The sequence below is a fragment of the Chelonoidis abingdonii genome, chromosome 10 (genome assembly GCF_003597395.2).
Source record: "Chelonoidis abingdonii isolate Lonesome George chromosome 10, CheloAbing_2.0, whole genome shotgun sequence".
In the NCBI taxonomy this organism is placed as follows: Eukaryota; Metazoa; Chordata; order Testudines; family Testudinidae; genus Chelonoidis; species Chelonoidis abingdonii.
In genome coordinates, this window is record NC_133778.1 from 33,763,134 (window position 1) to 33,779,041 (window position 15,908).

At 42.0% G+C, this 15,908-nt stretch overlaps 1 protein-coding gene across 1 annotated transcript; it reads left to right on the forward strand.

Annotated features, from left to right (window-relative positions):
• Positions 1-11,753: 11,753 nt before the first annotated feature.
• On the forward strand, positions 11,754-14,557 carry NEUROD1 (neuronal differentiation 1). Its single transcript, XM_032783807.1, has one exon. The coding sequence runs from the start codon at positions 11,766-11,768 to the stop codon at positions 12,837-12,839; it is 1,074 nt and encodes a 357-aa protein (XP_032639698.1). The 5' UTR covers positions 11,754-11,765; the 3' UTR covers positions 12,840-14,557.
• Positions 14,558-15,908: the final 1,351 nt, after the last annotated feature.

Consider the following 15,908-nt stretch of genomic DNA (forward strand, 5'->3'; position numbering starts at 1 on the left):
AGCAGCATGTTCTGCCTCTCCTGGAAGCACACAGAAGACTATGTGTAAATGCCATAAGGTTGAGGCTTCATGGATTAGGAGAAGGAGTGTAAGGGATGGCAGGGGCAAGGTGGAGACAGAAAGCCACCATTCTTCATGACATGCTTTTCTCTGAACCCAGAAGGTATCCAAGCAGATGTTAGTGGCGTCTCTCTCAGAAAGAGAAGTTTACATAGGTTAATGTGAAAGATGCACTCGGGGCATCAGAAGCCATGCTGTAAGGGAAGGGACAGGCTACATAAGATAGACAGATTCCTAACCCAGTAGATCCTCAATATCCTCTGGGGCTGGAGGCAGTTCTCCATGCCTTGTCTACCTGGAGGGCTTATCTAGACTAATAGGACTTAGAGTCGTTATATTAGAACATGTGCACTCACATATAGTAGCCAACATTTAAAAGTCTAGAGTAGGCAAGGTTCTCTGGCTTAGGCTTTAACTTTATCAGTTTTACACATGCAAAGGCAGTGTACTCTGTCTATGCTAGACTTTTAAAATGTGGTAGTTAGTCTAGTCAAGGCCTGAGAGTATTAACTGGAAAAGAAACAGGGCAGGGAGAAGAGAGATGTGGCGGGGAGGGGAAGGAAGAAAGAACATTCAGAGAACCAGAAAGAGGAGAAGGGGGAAAGACTGAAGGAAAGAGAAGGATGTAAAACAGAATAAGAAGGAGAAATGTATGTCACATTTATACTTAAAAACAGTAAATATTAATAGAACTGGTAATAGCTCTCAACCAAGAAGAAATGTTGTGAGTGTGGCCAAGCACTACAATAGAAAAAATGAGAATAAAACTAGTGAAAAATACACATAAAGGACTGAAAAGGAGAGAACAAAATCCAGGGCACACGGTACTTTGTATCTGATGGAACATTTGCCATTAAATTTACATATGCCCAAGTCATAATAGTCATTGTTCTAACTGCTGAAGCCAGTGGGAGAGAACCATACTCACCATCCCCATGGGAGAGAACCCATGGGAAAAGCCACAGGAGGATCAGAGGGGAGGATTTCTCTGAGTAACTCCCTTGAGCCATTGCCTCCAATGTCAGGGAGTGGGAAGCTGGAGTCCATCACAAAGGGTGGAAAACTCCCAAACCTAGTGGATCTCCCCAGATAAGTCCTGAGTATCTCAGAGAGGCACAAAACCAGTTGTGTGGAGGCACTGTCAGTCTACATCATTTCCTGAGGCCCCTGTTGCCCTCTGGCTCCTAAGCTGAACAGCTTCACTGGGTTCAGACTGCCAGAGAATCCTAGACAGAACATGCTGCTGGAACTACCTTTTAGTGTTTGTACTCCAGCATGGAGGGATTTCACACAAAAAGTAATACTATCTAGGGCTCTATGACCTTTTGCTAGGGTAGGGCTAGGGTAAACAATGCCCATGTTACATATGTATAACAGAACCTACAGGAGCAATATGGAGGGTCCTGGAAAATGGAGGGAGTTGATGATACCACAAAGGTAACTGACTTCCCTTTCTACATGGGCTGAACAAAGCCAGGATACGGGGCCTGATTCAAAGTTCATTAAAGTCTATGGGAGTCTCTGTTGACTTCAGTGGTCTTTGGATTGGATCCATGAAGAGCCACATTCATGCATGGACTCAAGAAATGATTCCCTAAACAGCAATCACCCTTACTGTTGTTTGTGAAAAGAGATGCTGATTGATATCTAAAGTGTACCCAATACCACATCTTTCAAATATTTTATACCAATTTGGACACTTGTTCCTTGGTTAAGATGCTTGGAGAGAACATCAGTGTGGGGAGAAAGAGTGCAGCATGTGCATCAGTACAGAGTTCTAATGAAAAGAAGATTCACAGCTGGGATGGATGATTTTTGATAACTGTCAGAAAGAGGATTGCTTTTGTGTCAACACTTCTAAAGAGCTATTAAAAGCAAGACACACTTTACACTACACAGTCTCATAGTGGTTCCTAAATTGACTGTGAAATGCCACTGGGTGACACAGGTGGTGGAGATTGGGAGAGAAAGAGAAGGGAAGGTCACTCAAAACAATTGTATTGTACATAATGTATGATCTAACTCTTCGAAGTTTACACCTTGTAGCCAAGTTCACTCATCACTAGGCATCCTGTCATGGCATAGCAGCTCTTTCACCATTAGCACCCCCTGCCAACAGTTGCTCCAAGGCAGTGGTGCTAACTCTGACAGTAACTCTCAAACCAGGTCACTGTCTCAGATCCATGCCTTCTGGGGTCACAGTAGTCCAAACTAATAATCCCCAAAACACTTTTAGCACAAAGATTTTTCCACCTCTCTGGAGCTCTTCCTCAGCCTGTCTTCAGATCAGCCTGCAGGCCCCTTGCTGTGCTCAATAACCCTTATGATAGGCTTGTATGCCCCCTTCCTTGGGGCTGGTAGGAGAACTGGATTTCAGCCCAGGGCCCTTTACTAAAAAGGTGTATCTGCTCCTGTACCTATGCTGTAATTTCCCTAGGCTATTTCCTACCCAGCCTCTTAAGTTCTCCTTTGGGGTCTCTCCATCTTTTCTCTGATTAAACAGAGTCTCTCCCAGGCCTCAGTGCCTGAAGAGCTTTCCTTGCTTTCTGAGCTTCCTGCCAGGCTTTATCACCACTTCATCACGGTTCTTATTCCCATTACTACTACCACCTTCTGCTCTTTATGGGGAAGTGCCTGAGGCTCCTCAAGTGGGGCTCATTCTACAATCAGGCTGGCTTAGGGCAAACACCCGATTACACATCTATCTTGCTTAGAAAGAAACAGTTTAAAGTGGGCTGATTCTACAAGGATGGTGGTTTTATTTATTGGACTATGATAGACAAAGAATTTTCCATGATGTCCAGCTCCCTGCAGAATGCTTAAAATATAGACTGAGCTGAGTCAGAGAGGTTGAAACAAAGCTGCATTATATCAGATGTAATGATGATTGGAATATCTTTTTTTCATTCCAATGGGTCATTGAATTAACATTTTTTGTTTTATTATCAATGGATACCTACAACAGCCACATTTTGAATGTGAGTTAGAATCATTTTGTATATACTATAATTATGTTTTGATAACAGTTTCAGTACCATTTTGAGGGAGGAACTCAAACAGAGCTAATATTTTTGTTCAGAATTCAGCAGAACGTTCAGTTTGTGAGTGAATGGAAAGGGTATTGTAAGTATTTTCAGATTTTAATTATTTCCTAAGGAGGGAAAACAAAAGCAGTCCCTTTAAAGACAACACTAAGAGATTTCTATTTAGAGGATATGTAATAACTCATAGTGAGACAGCATTTTAATCTCACCAAAGCTTTAGATAATCTGCTGGCACCTGTGTTTGTTCCTCTTTCATCCCATTATAGTCCTTAAACTTAGGGCCAAAGGTCTGACCTTGCAGGCTTTACTCATGGCAGTGGCCGCACTGAAGTCAGTGAGATTCTTGGCATGAGCAAGGCAAGCAGGATTTGGCCCTGAAAGTGTCACCTATGACAAAGTGGTCCCAGTGTCCCCCTCAATATAACGCCTCTGAAACATTTTCCTCTTCTTTTGAGTGCCACTTCCTGCACACTGTTTCCTGTTATTTGTGTTGGAAACGTGGCAGTGATTGCTAGAGGAAAGTAGGGCCTGCGGTATCAATAGGAAATATAGTGCATGTATAGTATATTTACACATGGGTCATGCATAAACAAGACCAAAACTGTCCTAGTAAGTCAGATGAATATTATTAGCTAGGATGATTATTAAAGAATTACCTGAGAGTTTTCTCTAAGAAGTGGCTATTGTATTCCACATCATTCTGTATACAGTGTCCATATACTATATAACCTAGGTTATTAGATAGCTTTATAGGCTGTAAACTCTTTGGGTTAGGGGCTAGCTATCATGAGGTGTGCGCATGATGAAGTCCCTTCTCTTTTGGACCTCTAGGCTTTCCTGAAACACAAATAAGTAAAAATAATTGCATAACCCAAAGTCCAGTCCATGAAGTCTGGAGGAAGGGGAGAGAAACAGAAAAAATATATCTTTGTGTGTGTAGTTTATAACCTGGGAGGGGGGAGATTTAGTGGACACAATGATGGGCACTGTACAGGAGCACAAAAAGGCAGGTGGTGGGAGGGAAGAAGATAATATAATATATAATTATAATAATATAGGTTTGCATCCTTAAAAACTGAGCCGCATAATTTTGAAAAGGTTAAAATAATGTCTCGTTTGTCTAATTCTTTGATGCTTTAATTCATGATTCCCTTTTTAAAATATACACCCTAGGAGGAATGGTGCGTCATTAAGGAAAGGAAAGAGGCTTGCCGGGGACTGAAAGCAATTTCCCGTAGCAGGTGCATATAGCAGGTGGTACACAGTGTACCTGCAACGAAGAGGTAGATTTAGCCTAAGATTTTATTTAATATGGAAACCTTATTGCGTCCTGAGCCACTACTGGGGATGTGCCAAGAAATCGTGTCTGCAGCATGATTTATTACGTGAAAATACCACCGAACTAATCAGTGGAGTTACTAATTAATACAAATCTGCATTTTTGCATAAGCAATTAGTGCAAAGAGAGTGCAATGAAAGAGGAAGTTTGACTCGTTTAATCTCAGCGCCTATTCAAGCGGAAAGACCCACCAGGGCAAGGCACTAGGATCTACATTTGGATTTTTTTTTCTCTTTTGATTAGTTAAAGGAACTAAAAGGTCAAATTATCAATATTTAATTCAAATGGAAATGTATTTGTTAAAGAGGAAAGAAAAGACTGTATTTAAACAAGGTGAGACTCTGGGGGTAACTGCCGGGATCAAAAATAATTAGATTTTTCAGTTACAACAGCATCTAAATCCCCTCTGATAAGAATCCTAGTTCCTAATAATAGAGGTGGTTTGACACCAATAGCACAGACTTGTTGACAGTCCTTAAACTCTAGCCCAGGCGGTTGCTGGCCTAACAATACCATCTAGATATTTGTTTTAGTGGCACACACTTCTGTGATGTGTTTTGGAGTCTTTTTTTAATCAATTAGAATGATATTTTTAATCTATTGTGATTTCATAATTGTAATGTATGTACTTGACCAAGGGACTCACTTAGCAAGCTGATAATTAAACCTTGGTCCTGATGTATTTTCCATTAACTAAATAGAAGTTTGCATTTATAAAATTAAAAAAAAACACCACATTTAACTGGGGGAGAAGGGGAATAGGCCATTGTAATTAAAATACTTCCTCCTGGCTGGCAAAAATCTACCAGAAAATAATTTAGAATTTGTATTAATCTCCAGCACAGCCCTGAACACATTCTAAAATATTATATTATAAGATATTAACAGATTCCAGTATGAGCAATACATGTGTATTTTTAAAATCCATAACTTCAATGATATGCAAGAAAAGCTGGCTGTATCTGAACCGGAAATACCATAACCTCATTTGGTTTGGACAGTTTGCACTGTGATTGCTTGTGTCTGACTTCCACTTGCAGTAATTTGCAGTCGTTTGAAGGAAATAAGACGGGGGGCCAGTGCTTTCACTGAAATGGGGAATTAAAATTGTTCCTCTCTTTAAAGGTTCATGCACGATACTGGAGAAGGGAAGCCGTTTGGGACATACATAAACAGCGGCGGAGGTGGAGGTAATGTCCTGTGCCCTAGATCGGGTAACTGACACCGGGAGCTGGCCTTGGTGCTGATTTGCTTCCTGTTTGTCCCTCCGATTTTTTCTGTCAAATTCATTGGCTGGCCACACAATTGTCCAGAATATAAACTAACAGGAATCATTTCACCTTTGCTCACACACTAGGGAGATTAAAAATCCCAACCTGCTAACGAACGCTTTTGCTGGGAGATCCGCCTTTGTCTGTTACCTGGCTCTGGGTTCCCATTCGGGCTGCAATCTGCTTCCGAACCCTCCTGTAAACAGGTGTGAGGTCGCCCCCAAACTTCTAGCCAACATACAAAGCCCATCTAAGTCTTTTTGAATGAGCTGTAAGTGTCAACATCCACCAACGGCTGGGGGTGGCGGGATTCTATATTGGCAACTTTTTATTTTAAACACTCGTGTTCTGTCCTTGTCTGGTCCCGTTCATTGTTTGGGAAGACAGCAGAAAATGTAAATAACAAATACAGGAGACAGGCAGACTGGGCTGTTGATGTAGTAAATCATTCACTAAATTACAAACAAGGCTTCCTCTCTCCAATAGCTTAAAGCTATTTGAGGGGGGGTCCTTTTTTCTTCGTTCTCGCAGGTGCAATGTGAATCAATTATCTTAATTAAGATAATGCAGCAAACCCAGGAGATTTCCTTGGGCCGGATTTTTCACTCTGGACAATTGTAAGGCATTTTAACAGCATTTCCACGCCTTCCTACGCCTCCTCTCCTCGATCAGCAACACACACTTCCCTGTAGTTTCGAAAACATTTGCTCTGGAACATTTGATTAGTCTTGTTTTCTTTTCTTTTCTTTTTTTAAACAAAGCCCCAGTATTACCGACTCTGTAAATCTTTCGCCCGGAGTGTCTGCTCTGTGTTAGCTGCTAGCTTAGCAGCTCAGCTGAGCGGGGAAAGAGGGAACCAGTGTTAGAGACCCGCAGCTTTCCGGACGTTGGGAATTGCTTTTGTTTTGAGGAAGGAAAGACACCTCCTTTGGGGAAAGTCACAGCAGAGCAGAGAAGCAGACCAGCATTGCTGGACTCAGAAGTCCTATCCTGCCCCATTGTTTTCCCAGCCTGTCTACCCTTTGCCCAGCTCCCTCCCCCCTTCTCTCTCCCCTCCCCCATCGCGTGCCCCTCAGCCGGTGATTCTTCCTTCTGCTCCTGCTGCCGAAGTAACCGTCAGGCCAGGAGCAGGCGCCAGCAGATGAGCTGCAAGCGGGTAGCAGAGGGGAGCAGATTTGGGACGTTGCATGGGAGCAGTGAGCCGTGAAAGGGGCTTTTGTAGACAACGCGTGCGGTTCGCGTGCAACTCTGCGAACAGGAGCCCCCAAGCCCGGGGAGCGGGAGGCGAAGAAAGAAAGAAAGAAAGAATAGAGCCTGTGAGTCAGAATTCGAGAGAGGAAGAGAAGCCTGAATTGAAGCAAGGGGAAGCTGAGTCAGAAGTCAGATGGAGAAGGAGGAGGCTGAAAGTCAGGAAAAAAGGAGATCCTTAAACGTGATCAAACATATAGGTTAGGAGAAAAGGAGAGAGATCGGAATTCCAGAGACGCAGAGCCAAAGCAAGGGAGTAAGAAACAAATAAGTTAGGGAGAAAGAAGTAAAGCAGAATGGATGGGAGCGAGGGCTAGATAAGAATACAGACCGAGAAGCAGAGAGGAAGACTGAACCAGAGAGAGAGCGACAGACAGGGTGAATTTGAAAGAGTCTGCAACACAGAGAAAGCTCCCTAATTCTCTGATTATCCTGCCTGTTGGCCCTTGCAGTCAGCCTCTCTCCAGCTGCACCAAGAAACATATTCTGTACCTGCAGCCTCCAGCTTCTTCTTCTCCTCGAACTTCTCTCCTGTCCCTAATTTAGAAATCAGCCCACTCCTCTATATCAGACCCAATTATCGCTGGATAATTTTGGCGAACTAGAGAGTTCAGTGAGTTCAGTTTGCCCACGTAAAGAGTGAATATGTAAAAATATTAAAATAGAAGTGCGTAAAATCTGCTTGCTGCTTATTGCAAACCTCACCTGATTACAGTTTTCTACTGTTTATTATTGGGTTTTTAACGTAGCCACTGTATCTACGTTTTGATCTTTTGTCATCCCAGTTTATCTCTAAGTTGTACATTTTAATGCTGAAGAAATAGGATGCAATCAAAATACGATTTTAAACATTTCAGAACCTGAAATAAAAATATCTAACTATCCCTAACCTCGTCCCCGCCACTTGAAACCAATTCATTTAAAGAGTGAAAAGGTATAATTTGCATTATATTAGTAGGTTGAGAGGAGAATCCATCCAGTTTGACTATTTGTCCAGTCCAGTCGTTAAAGTTGACCTAAAAGTACAATGACAAAAACAACAACATCCAAGCCCAAACCTACAACATCCTGTCGATCTGAGGGTGTTTCTGCCTCAAAATAAAAGAGATGGAAACTGGAGACAACCAATACACAATAAAAGGGTTTAGATTAGTAGGCAGACAGTTCTACTGCATCTTTGCTTCCCATAGAACAGGTTATATCCAGATGTGCAGAGACGCATCGCCTTTCCACACCAAGCGAACATAATGGTATGTAATATGAGAACAACTTAAAATAGAAACGTGGCCAGGTCCAGACTGGGTCCCTTAATCGTAGTTAAAATAATCAGTATTGTCCGTTATTAAATGCTAGATACATTTTACACGCTACCAAAGTTTAACTTGAAACAAACCAACACACAGTAACTGAATAATGGACAGATATCCGTAATCGATAACTATGATCAAGACAAAAAGTCTCAGTCTGGTGTTTTATGTTTACCTCTAAGCCTGGGGGCCATGTAAGATCATCCACGTGATGAAAATATTTAAAAAAATAACACGACCTGAAAATAATAACAAAAAATACTTTTCAAATCAGTCCCTGAAAGGCAGAGTTATTGGTTTCACATTTAAAGCCGCATGACGCCAAAACAAATGAGTTTCTTTCTTTCCCTTTCGTGATTAAATCCCTGGATAATGTGTACTGTTCCAGTAAAAAAGCTCCACTTGTTACCATGCAAGCCAGGATACTTCCTTGTTAAAATGCATCCCTATGAAACTTGGCAATGTTTGCGAACTCAGGAGATCTGTTTAAAGTCTTTTAGAGTAACTGCCTATAAATGGTCTTTTAAAATACAGTGTTGACAATTGATTTTTAAAGACGGGGATTAATTTCGCGCAGAAATGGGAGGAAAGTGTGCATCACAAACTCCAAACCATAGGAAGAGCTGTCTGATTCTGTTAAGCTTACCAGACATCAAGACTCGACAGCTTCATCGACGCATAACACCTCAATTCTCCATCTTGAATCGTAATTTAAATGTAAAGATCTATACATATTAACTATTTTTCCATCTTAGCCCTCCGTTGAAGTGGATGCATTAATAAAGGGGTCTGAAAAGTAGAGCACACACGCAGCTCTTGTTTTCTCTTCATATTACAGATTTGCACGTGAGCTACTGAATAATGAGAAGGCACCTGACATTGCTTTCAAACTAGAACTAAACAACCTATCATTCTTCTCCAAATAACCAGGAAAGCAAGAACCATTCTGATAAAGTATTAATAGAAACGCTCACTGGTCCCTAGGTATAACTTACTTTACCTACATCTTTAAAAGATTTTCATTTTCTGGCGACAAAGTTAAATTCTACTTAAACGTGCAAAGCTTGGTTCAAGAAACATACAAAGGAGACTATGTAATACTTTCAAGGAAATGTACAACCCGACCTAGCGTATGGTCTTCTATATAGATAAAAAGATATAGGCATGGATGATAACCGAAGGCAATGATACTCCTATAGTGAACTATATCATTAAAATGTGTGTTTGTGTGAATCTGTGTGGGGTGTGAACAAGCGCACAGGACTGGATGAAAAGTGCCTAAGAGGAATTTCTGGTCTTCGGGAAATCAGTTTTTGAGCTGTTTTGGTGAGTGTGACATTGCAATAATTGACATTTAATGTCTAAAAGATCTTTAAAAGATGCTCAGCTGTGTTTCCAGTGCGGGAAACAAATACACTAAGGGAGGAAAATGCTAAAAGGTGCCTTCACTGGGAAAGTGGAGAAATTGCAAACGCCCACTGTCGCGCAGAGGTGAGGAGTCGGGGTGAGGACACCAGACTAGGAGATAGTAACAATTACCGTGAAAGGAGGCTATGTACATGCTGAAACCTCAGTGGATCTGTTCCCCGTTCCTGCTAACCAACTCTACTGAAAATTTCTTCTCTTAAAAAACAACACACAAATCCCAGAGCAGCAACAGCAGCGTCAGGAAAGTGCTCCCCTTCCCAGCGGCGAAAGGGTTAACCTCTCCTGCGGGTACAAACAGGTCCGCAGAGTCTCTCACTGGCGACAGATGGCCACTTCTTTTGGCCACAAAGGGATGGAATCGAGAGCTCCGCTGAATACAAATGGGCAGGTCACGTGAGAAGCCCGGACCCTTTGCTTGACGTGGACTACCATATGGCGCGTGCCGGGGAAAGCTGAGGTGGGGGGGGGAAAGAGGAGGGAGGAGGGGTTTACCAGGCAGCACCAGGGGCGCAGGCGCTATAGGCTATTAAGGGGGGGCGCCTAGATCCCCTCTACCCCTCCCTCTCCTTTAGCATCACTGGCCCCGCTATATAACCTGCGCGTTCTGCACCCAGCCCCTAGAAAAAAGAGAAAACACCCTCGCACAGGAGAGCTCTCCAGGAGTAACAGGGTTATGAGACCATCACTGCAAAGGAGACACTAAAAAAAAAAAAAAGAAGGTAATTATACCCCCCGATTTCCTCCTCCGAAACAGAATTTCAGTACAGATACCTGCAGCTGTATCTCGCTAGAGATATACAATGTGTGAGTGTTTAATGTAGTTTTTAATCTGCCTACAACGGAAACAGTTTAATGCCCCAATATCTCGGTGTGTTTCATTCTAAAGCATTATTTCCACAGGTTGCGATTATGGGAGCCAGGGGTTTAACCTCCCCCCCATTAACTTTTTCCTCATATTTAGTTGGTGCTCCTCCCCTTCCTCAAACCCCAGTGTAAATTTGGTCTGAATATCATTGTTTTCTGTCGCTTTTGTAATTAACCACTTATATTTTTTGGGAGGGCGAGGGACAGAGGGAATACAGGGAATTAATTATAGAATGGAATTGATGGTCCAAAGGTTTGAATGAGAAGGGGATTATTTCCCATGAACAGAGAGGGTTGTTGGGAGAAGACGTTGGAAGAATACCGCTGCAATTTATGGTAAAGCTGCTGTGGTGTAAATCGGGCTTGGAGGTTCATTCAGGTAAGTGGCGAAGGATTTGGAGAGGAAAGAGAAAAGCGAGTAGGAACTGCAAGAGCTGGTACCTGTTACAGTGTCGGAGATACCAGAGGCTTCAGAAGCCACTCACAGCACTGCACTAATTCAATTGTTGCACTTGCACTGAAGCCCTGGTATTCACCTCAGCAGACACTTTGCCAGCGTGGAACGCTGCAGTTCTGCGAATGATACTTGTTTTCGTCTTTTTGTGAAAGGGTTCCGCAGAACTTCGAGAATACTGAAATGAAGGGAACAAGTAGTTTTCAGGTGGACAGGTTTTTAGAGGAAGTGTCACACCTGATCCCCCATCTGGAGAGCTGAGCCTTGCTTGGCTCTGAACAGTTCTGGAGGTTGCATATTCTGGCTATACTACCTGGGGGAAGTTGTAGCTGTTATAGGGAGGCGGTGGGAAGAAAAGGAGAGCAAGAAAATGTATAAAACCTGTGGTTACTGGATCTTTGTTTACAATTTTCCCCCTTAGAACCTGCAAACGTTCATAAAACTGCTTCATGTACTCCGATTGTGTCAATCACATTTTCTTCTGCATAATCAATTTATATTCCACGGTAATATTAGCAAGTTACATAATGGCATTGGAACATAAATACATCATTATAAGAGAGAAGCGCGGGCATAATTAAAAGTTTAGTTTCTTATTTTGAGGAAAACATAATGCTTTTGTACACACACACACACACACAGTTTGTATATATGGAAAGAGAGAGGGAGGATTGCGGGAAGAGGGTTGTGTTTCTTCTGTTTAAAGTGTTTCTTCTCTTTTTGCCCCCTCTTAAATGCAGGACTTCAAAAATGACCAAATCGTACAGCGAAAGCGGGCTGATGGGGGAGCCCCAGCCCCAGGGTCCCCCGAGCTGGACTGATGAGTGCCTCAGTTCTCAGGACGAGGAACACGAGGCGGACAAGAAGGAGGAGGATCTCGAAGCCATGCAAGCCGAGACCGAAGAGGACTCGCTGAGAAACGGCGAGGAGGAGGATGAAGACGATGACTTAGAGGAAGAGGAGGAAGAAGAGGAAGAGGAAGAAGACGATGATCAAAAGCCTAAAAGACGGGGTCCCAAGAAGAAGAAGATGACTAAGGCGCGCATGGAGAGGTTCAAGCTGAGGCGCATGAAGGCTAATGCCCGGGAGCGGAACCGCATGCACGGGCTGAACGCGGCTCTGGACAACTTGCGCAAGGTGGTGCCCTGTTACTCTAAGACGCAGAAGCTCTCTAAGATCGAGACCCTGCGCTTGGCCAAGAACTACATCTGGGCGCTCTCCGAGATCCTGCGCTCTGGCAAGAGCCCGGACCTCGTTTCATTTGTACAGACCCTGTGCAAGGGTTTGTCCCAACCCACTACCAACTTAGTAGCCGGCTGCCTCCAGCTCAACCCCAGGACTTTCCTTCCGGAGCAGAGCCAAGACATGCCGCCCCATATGCAGCCGGCCAGTGCTTCCTTCCCCGTGCACCCTTACGCCTACCAGTCCCCGGGTCTTCCCAGTCCGCCCTATGGCACCATGGACAGCTCCCACATCTTCCACATGAAGCCTCCGCACTCGTTTGGGGCTGCTCTGGAGCCATTTTTTGAAAGCACCCTCACTGATTGCACCAGCCCTTCCTTTGACGGACCCCTCAGCCCGCCCCTCAGCATTAGTGGGAACTTCTCTTTCAAACATGAACCTTCCAACGAGTTTGATAAAAATTATGCCTTTACCATGCACTATCCCGCAGCTACTCTGGCAGCAGCCTCAGGCCACGGATCAATCTTCTCTGGCTCTGCCTCTCGCTGTGAGATCCCCATAGACAACATTATGCCCTATGACAGCCATTCCCATCACGAACGAGTCATGAGTGCCCAGCTCAATGCCATCTTTCACGATTAACCCTTCAAGGCGCATCAGCGTCACGACAGAGAAGGAAACAAATTGATTGTGCGTACAGTGACTGACTTGTTTACAAAGGGCAGCCCTTTGGGTACCACTGCTACGAAGTGCAAATACTCTAAGATTCAAGTGATATATGTATTTATCGTCGTTTCTGCCTTGAGGTGAAACCGGGATGCAAAGTTCCTGTTCACCTTCTGTATTATTTTCTAAAAGCTGTTGAAAACTACACTGTAAATTTGGTGTAGGGGTATTCAGATCGTTTTAATTATCTGATCGGGATAACAAAATCACAAGCAATAATTAGGATCTATGCAATTTTTAAACTAGAAATGGGCCAATTACAAAATATATATAAATCTATATTTTTCAACCAACATTTTACTACTTGTTACCTTTCCCATGCTGAATTATTTTGTTGTGATTTTGTACAGAATTTTTAATGACTTTTTATAACATGGATTTCCTATTTTAAACCATGCAGCTTCATCAATTTTTATACATATCGGAAAAGTAGAATTATATCTAATTTATACAAAATAATTTAACTAATTTAAACCAGCAGAAAAATGCTTAGAAAAGTTAAGTAGAGAAGTGCCTTTGCACTTCTTTCATTTCAAATCGTTAACAAAATGCACAGCCCTGGCAATTTCTTTCCCATGAAATTATTTTCCCCTTTACAATTAGAACCAGATCCCTAATTCTTGAGAGGATATAAGAAGGAAATACTTATTTTCTATTAGAACATATCAATTCAACACATTACTTGCACAAACTTGTATATAAATATTATAAGCAAATGCCAACACCTTTCTAGAATCAAAAGCTGCTTGACTATCACATACAATTTGCACTGTTTCTTTTTAGTCTTTGAACCCCTTTGCAATCTGTAATTTTGAAGAGAACTTGAAAATATTAATGTTTCCAGACAATATAAATGCATGATTTCATACATATTCACACAGTCGGTGGTTTGTCAAATACTCATATTATGAACTGGAGCCTAAAACTAATCAGGCGTTAACGTTGGGCTATATACCTATTGTAGTCAATTAGTACAGTAGCTTAAAACAAATTCAAACCATTTAACCCGTAATTAGAAAAATAGCTATTGCATGTACAATGCAGTCCAGAATAAGTGCTGTCTGAAATGTAATGCTGGTTCAACTGGAATCAATCTGTACTGTAATTTTGTTCGTAATCCTGTATATTATGATGTAATGCACACTGGGATTTCAGAAACATCCATCCATTTGTAACAACATAGTATTGGACATTTGATCGAATGTTGCATTTCTCTTTATATGTGATTTTTTTTCTTAGTGTAAGTAATTCCTATGGGATTATTGTTTTACTTGGATAGCTCATGAAAGGTGCAACATTTATTATTTGTAGAATAAAACGGACTCAAAAACAAAGTCCTGGATTCTTTCTTTGTTTTTATTTTGTTTAGTGTAAAACTACATTTTTTGTATTGCTGGTCTGTTTAATGTTGAAGGATGTAAATAGAAATGTAGTACAAATTTGTGAGTAATATGGAGACGACTGAATTTGAGTTTTCAGCTTCAGGTTGCTGGTTTTGACTTTTGTGTACTCTTTGTGACTGATGTGACCCTTCTTATTAAAAAAAAAAGACAAAAGTGTTAACATTTGTGGGCTACCAAGAACTTGCAAAATTTGCCTCTACTCTCGATTTTGTAAATCCTTGTCACAACACAGCAGGGTTGAGAGTTGGAGTGGTTTTCTTTAAACTTCAGGAAGCCTCTTCGTGTCTCCATCTTCTCTTGATTTTTAATACAGTACTTGCAATTTTTCCTGGTGCACAGTGAGAGCACTGAGGGAAAGTATACATCTTAGCCATTATTTTGGAATAGAAAGTGATTCAACAATGACTAAAGTAGTTAAAGCGAACCATTTATTAAAGGATTAATTCTGATTCATTAAGGATTCCGTAAGTGGTACATAAAAAGCGAATTATCCAAAGTTGTTTGCCCACAATATGAGAAGAATTGGCCATTTATGATCCAACTATTTATACATGTTCATAAATGTTTCTCAGCCAGAGGCTTTTCCCGGCAGCAGGTACTAGCCTACGATTGGCTCCTCTGGACCCCGCCTCTTACAGCCGAGCCATTAGGCAGCCATTGGCCCCAGCTCAGAAGTCGCTAGAACTAATTGCTCGCTCCACTCTGCAACGTCTTGGCGCTCACCTCCACCAGAGAGGTGGTGGCTAAGAATGAAGTATCTGGAGACTAGTATTTTGGCACCATCCATTCGCCCCATCCCACAGCAGTGTTTTCGTTTTTCTCCTTAGCAGCTGCACCGGTTTTTTTCCCCCTAACCGAGGCCATGATCCTGACACTATCAATTCACCAGGCACTGTTCCTCTTCTTTCATGACATGAAACATGTGATCCTTCAATTTTTAATCTTCGGTGGTCTTCTAGGGCTGTAGAAACCTAGAGACAAATTGTCTTAGAAATCTAAATCATCTAATAACCATGAACAATCTAGAAATAAAATTATCAACAAGTCTATCATAGACTGGTGCAAATAAAATGAGTGACCTTTAAACTTCTCCTTGAAACACATGGTACAAAGTCCTTCGTCATAAGTAGGAGATACTTTATAAAATGCCTTAAAATGAACAAGTGAAACTTGGCATGTCTGATCATAGAATATCAGGGTTGGAAAGGACCTCAGGAAATCATCTAGTCCAACCCCCTGCTCAAAGCAGGGCCAATTCCTAGACAGAATTTTACCCCAGTTCCCTAAATGATTCCCTCAAGGCTTGAGCTCACAACCTTTGGTTTAACAGGCTAATGCTCAAACCACTGAGCTACCCGCTGAAGAGACAACTGGTTTTGCCAGGGTCACATAGAAGATCATTTTATTATCTCCTAGTCAAACAGTGCTTTATGATAAAAACAAAAATCAAAGACCCAAAACCATATTTATATTTGCAATGTGTTTATGGGCCTAAAAACAGTCTTCTGACCTAAAAACAAACACAAAGTTAATTGCTAGGCTAGCTGATTCACTTTGCAGCAGCTCGATTTCATTTGGCTGT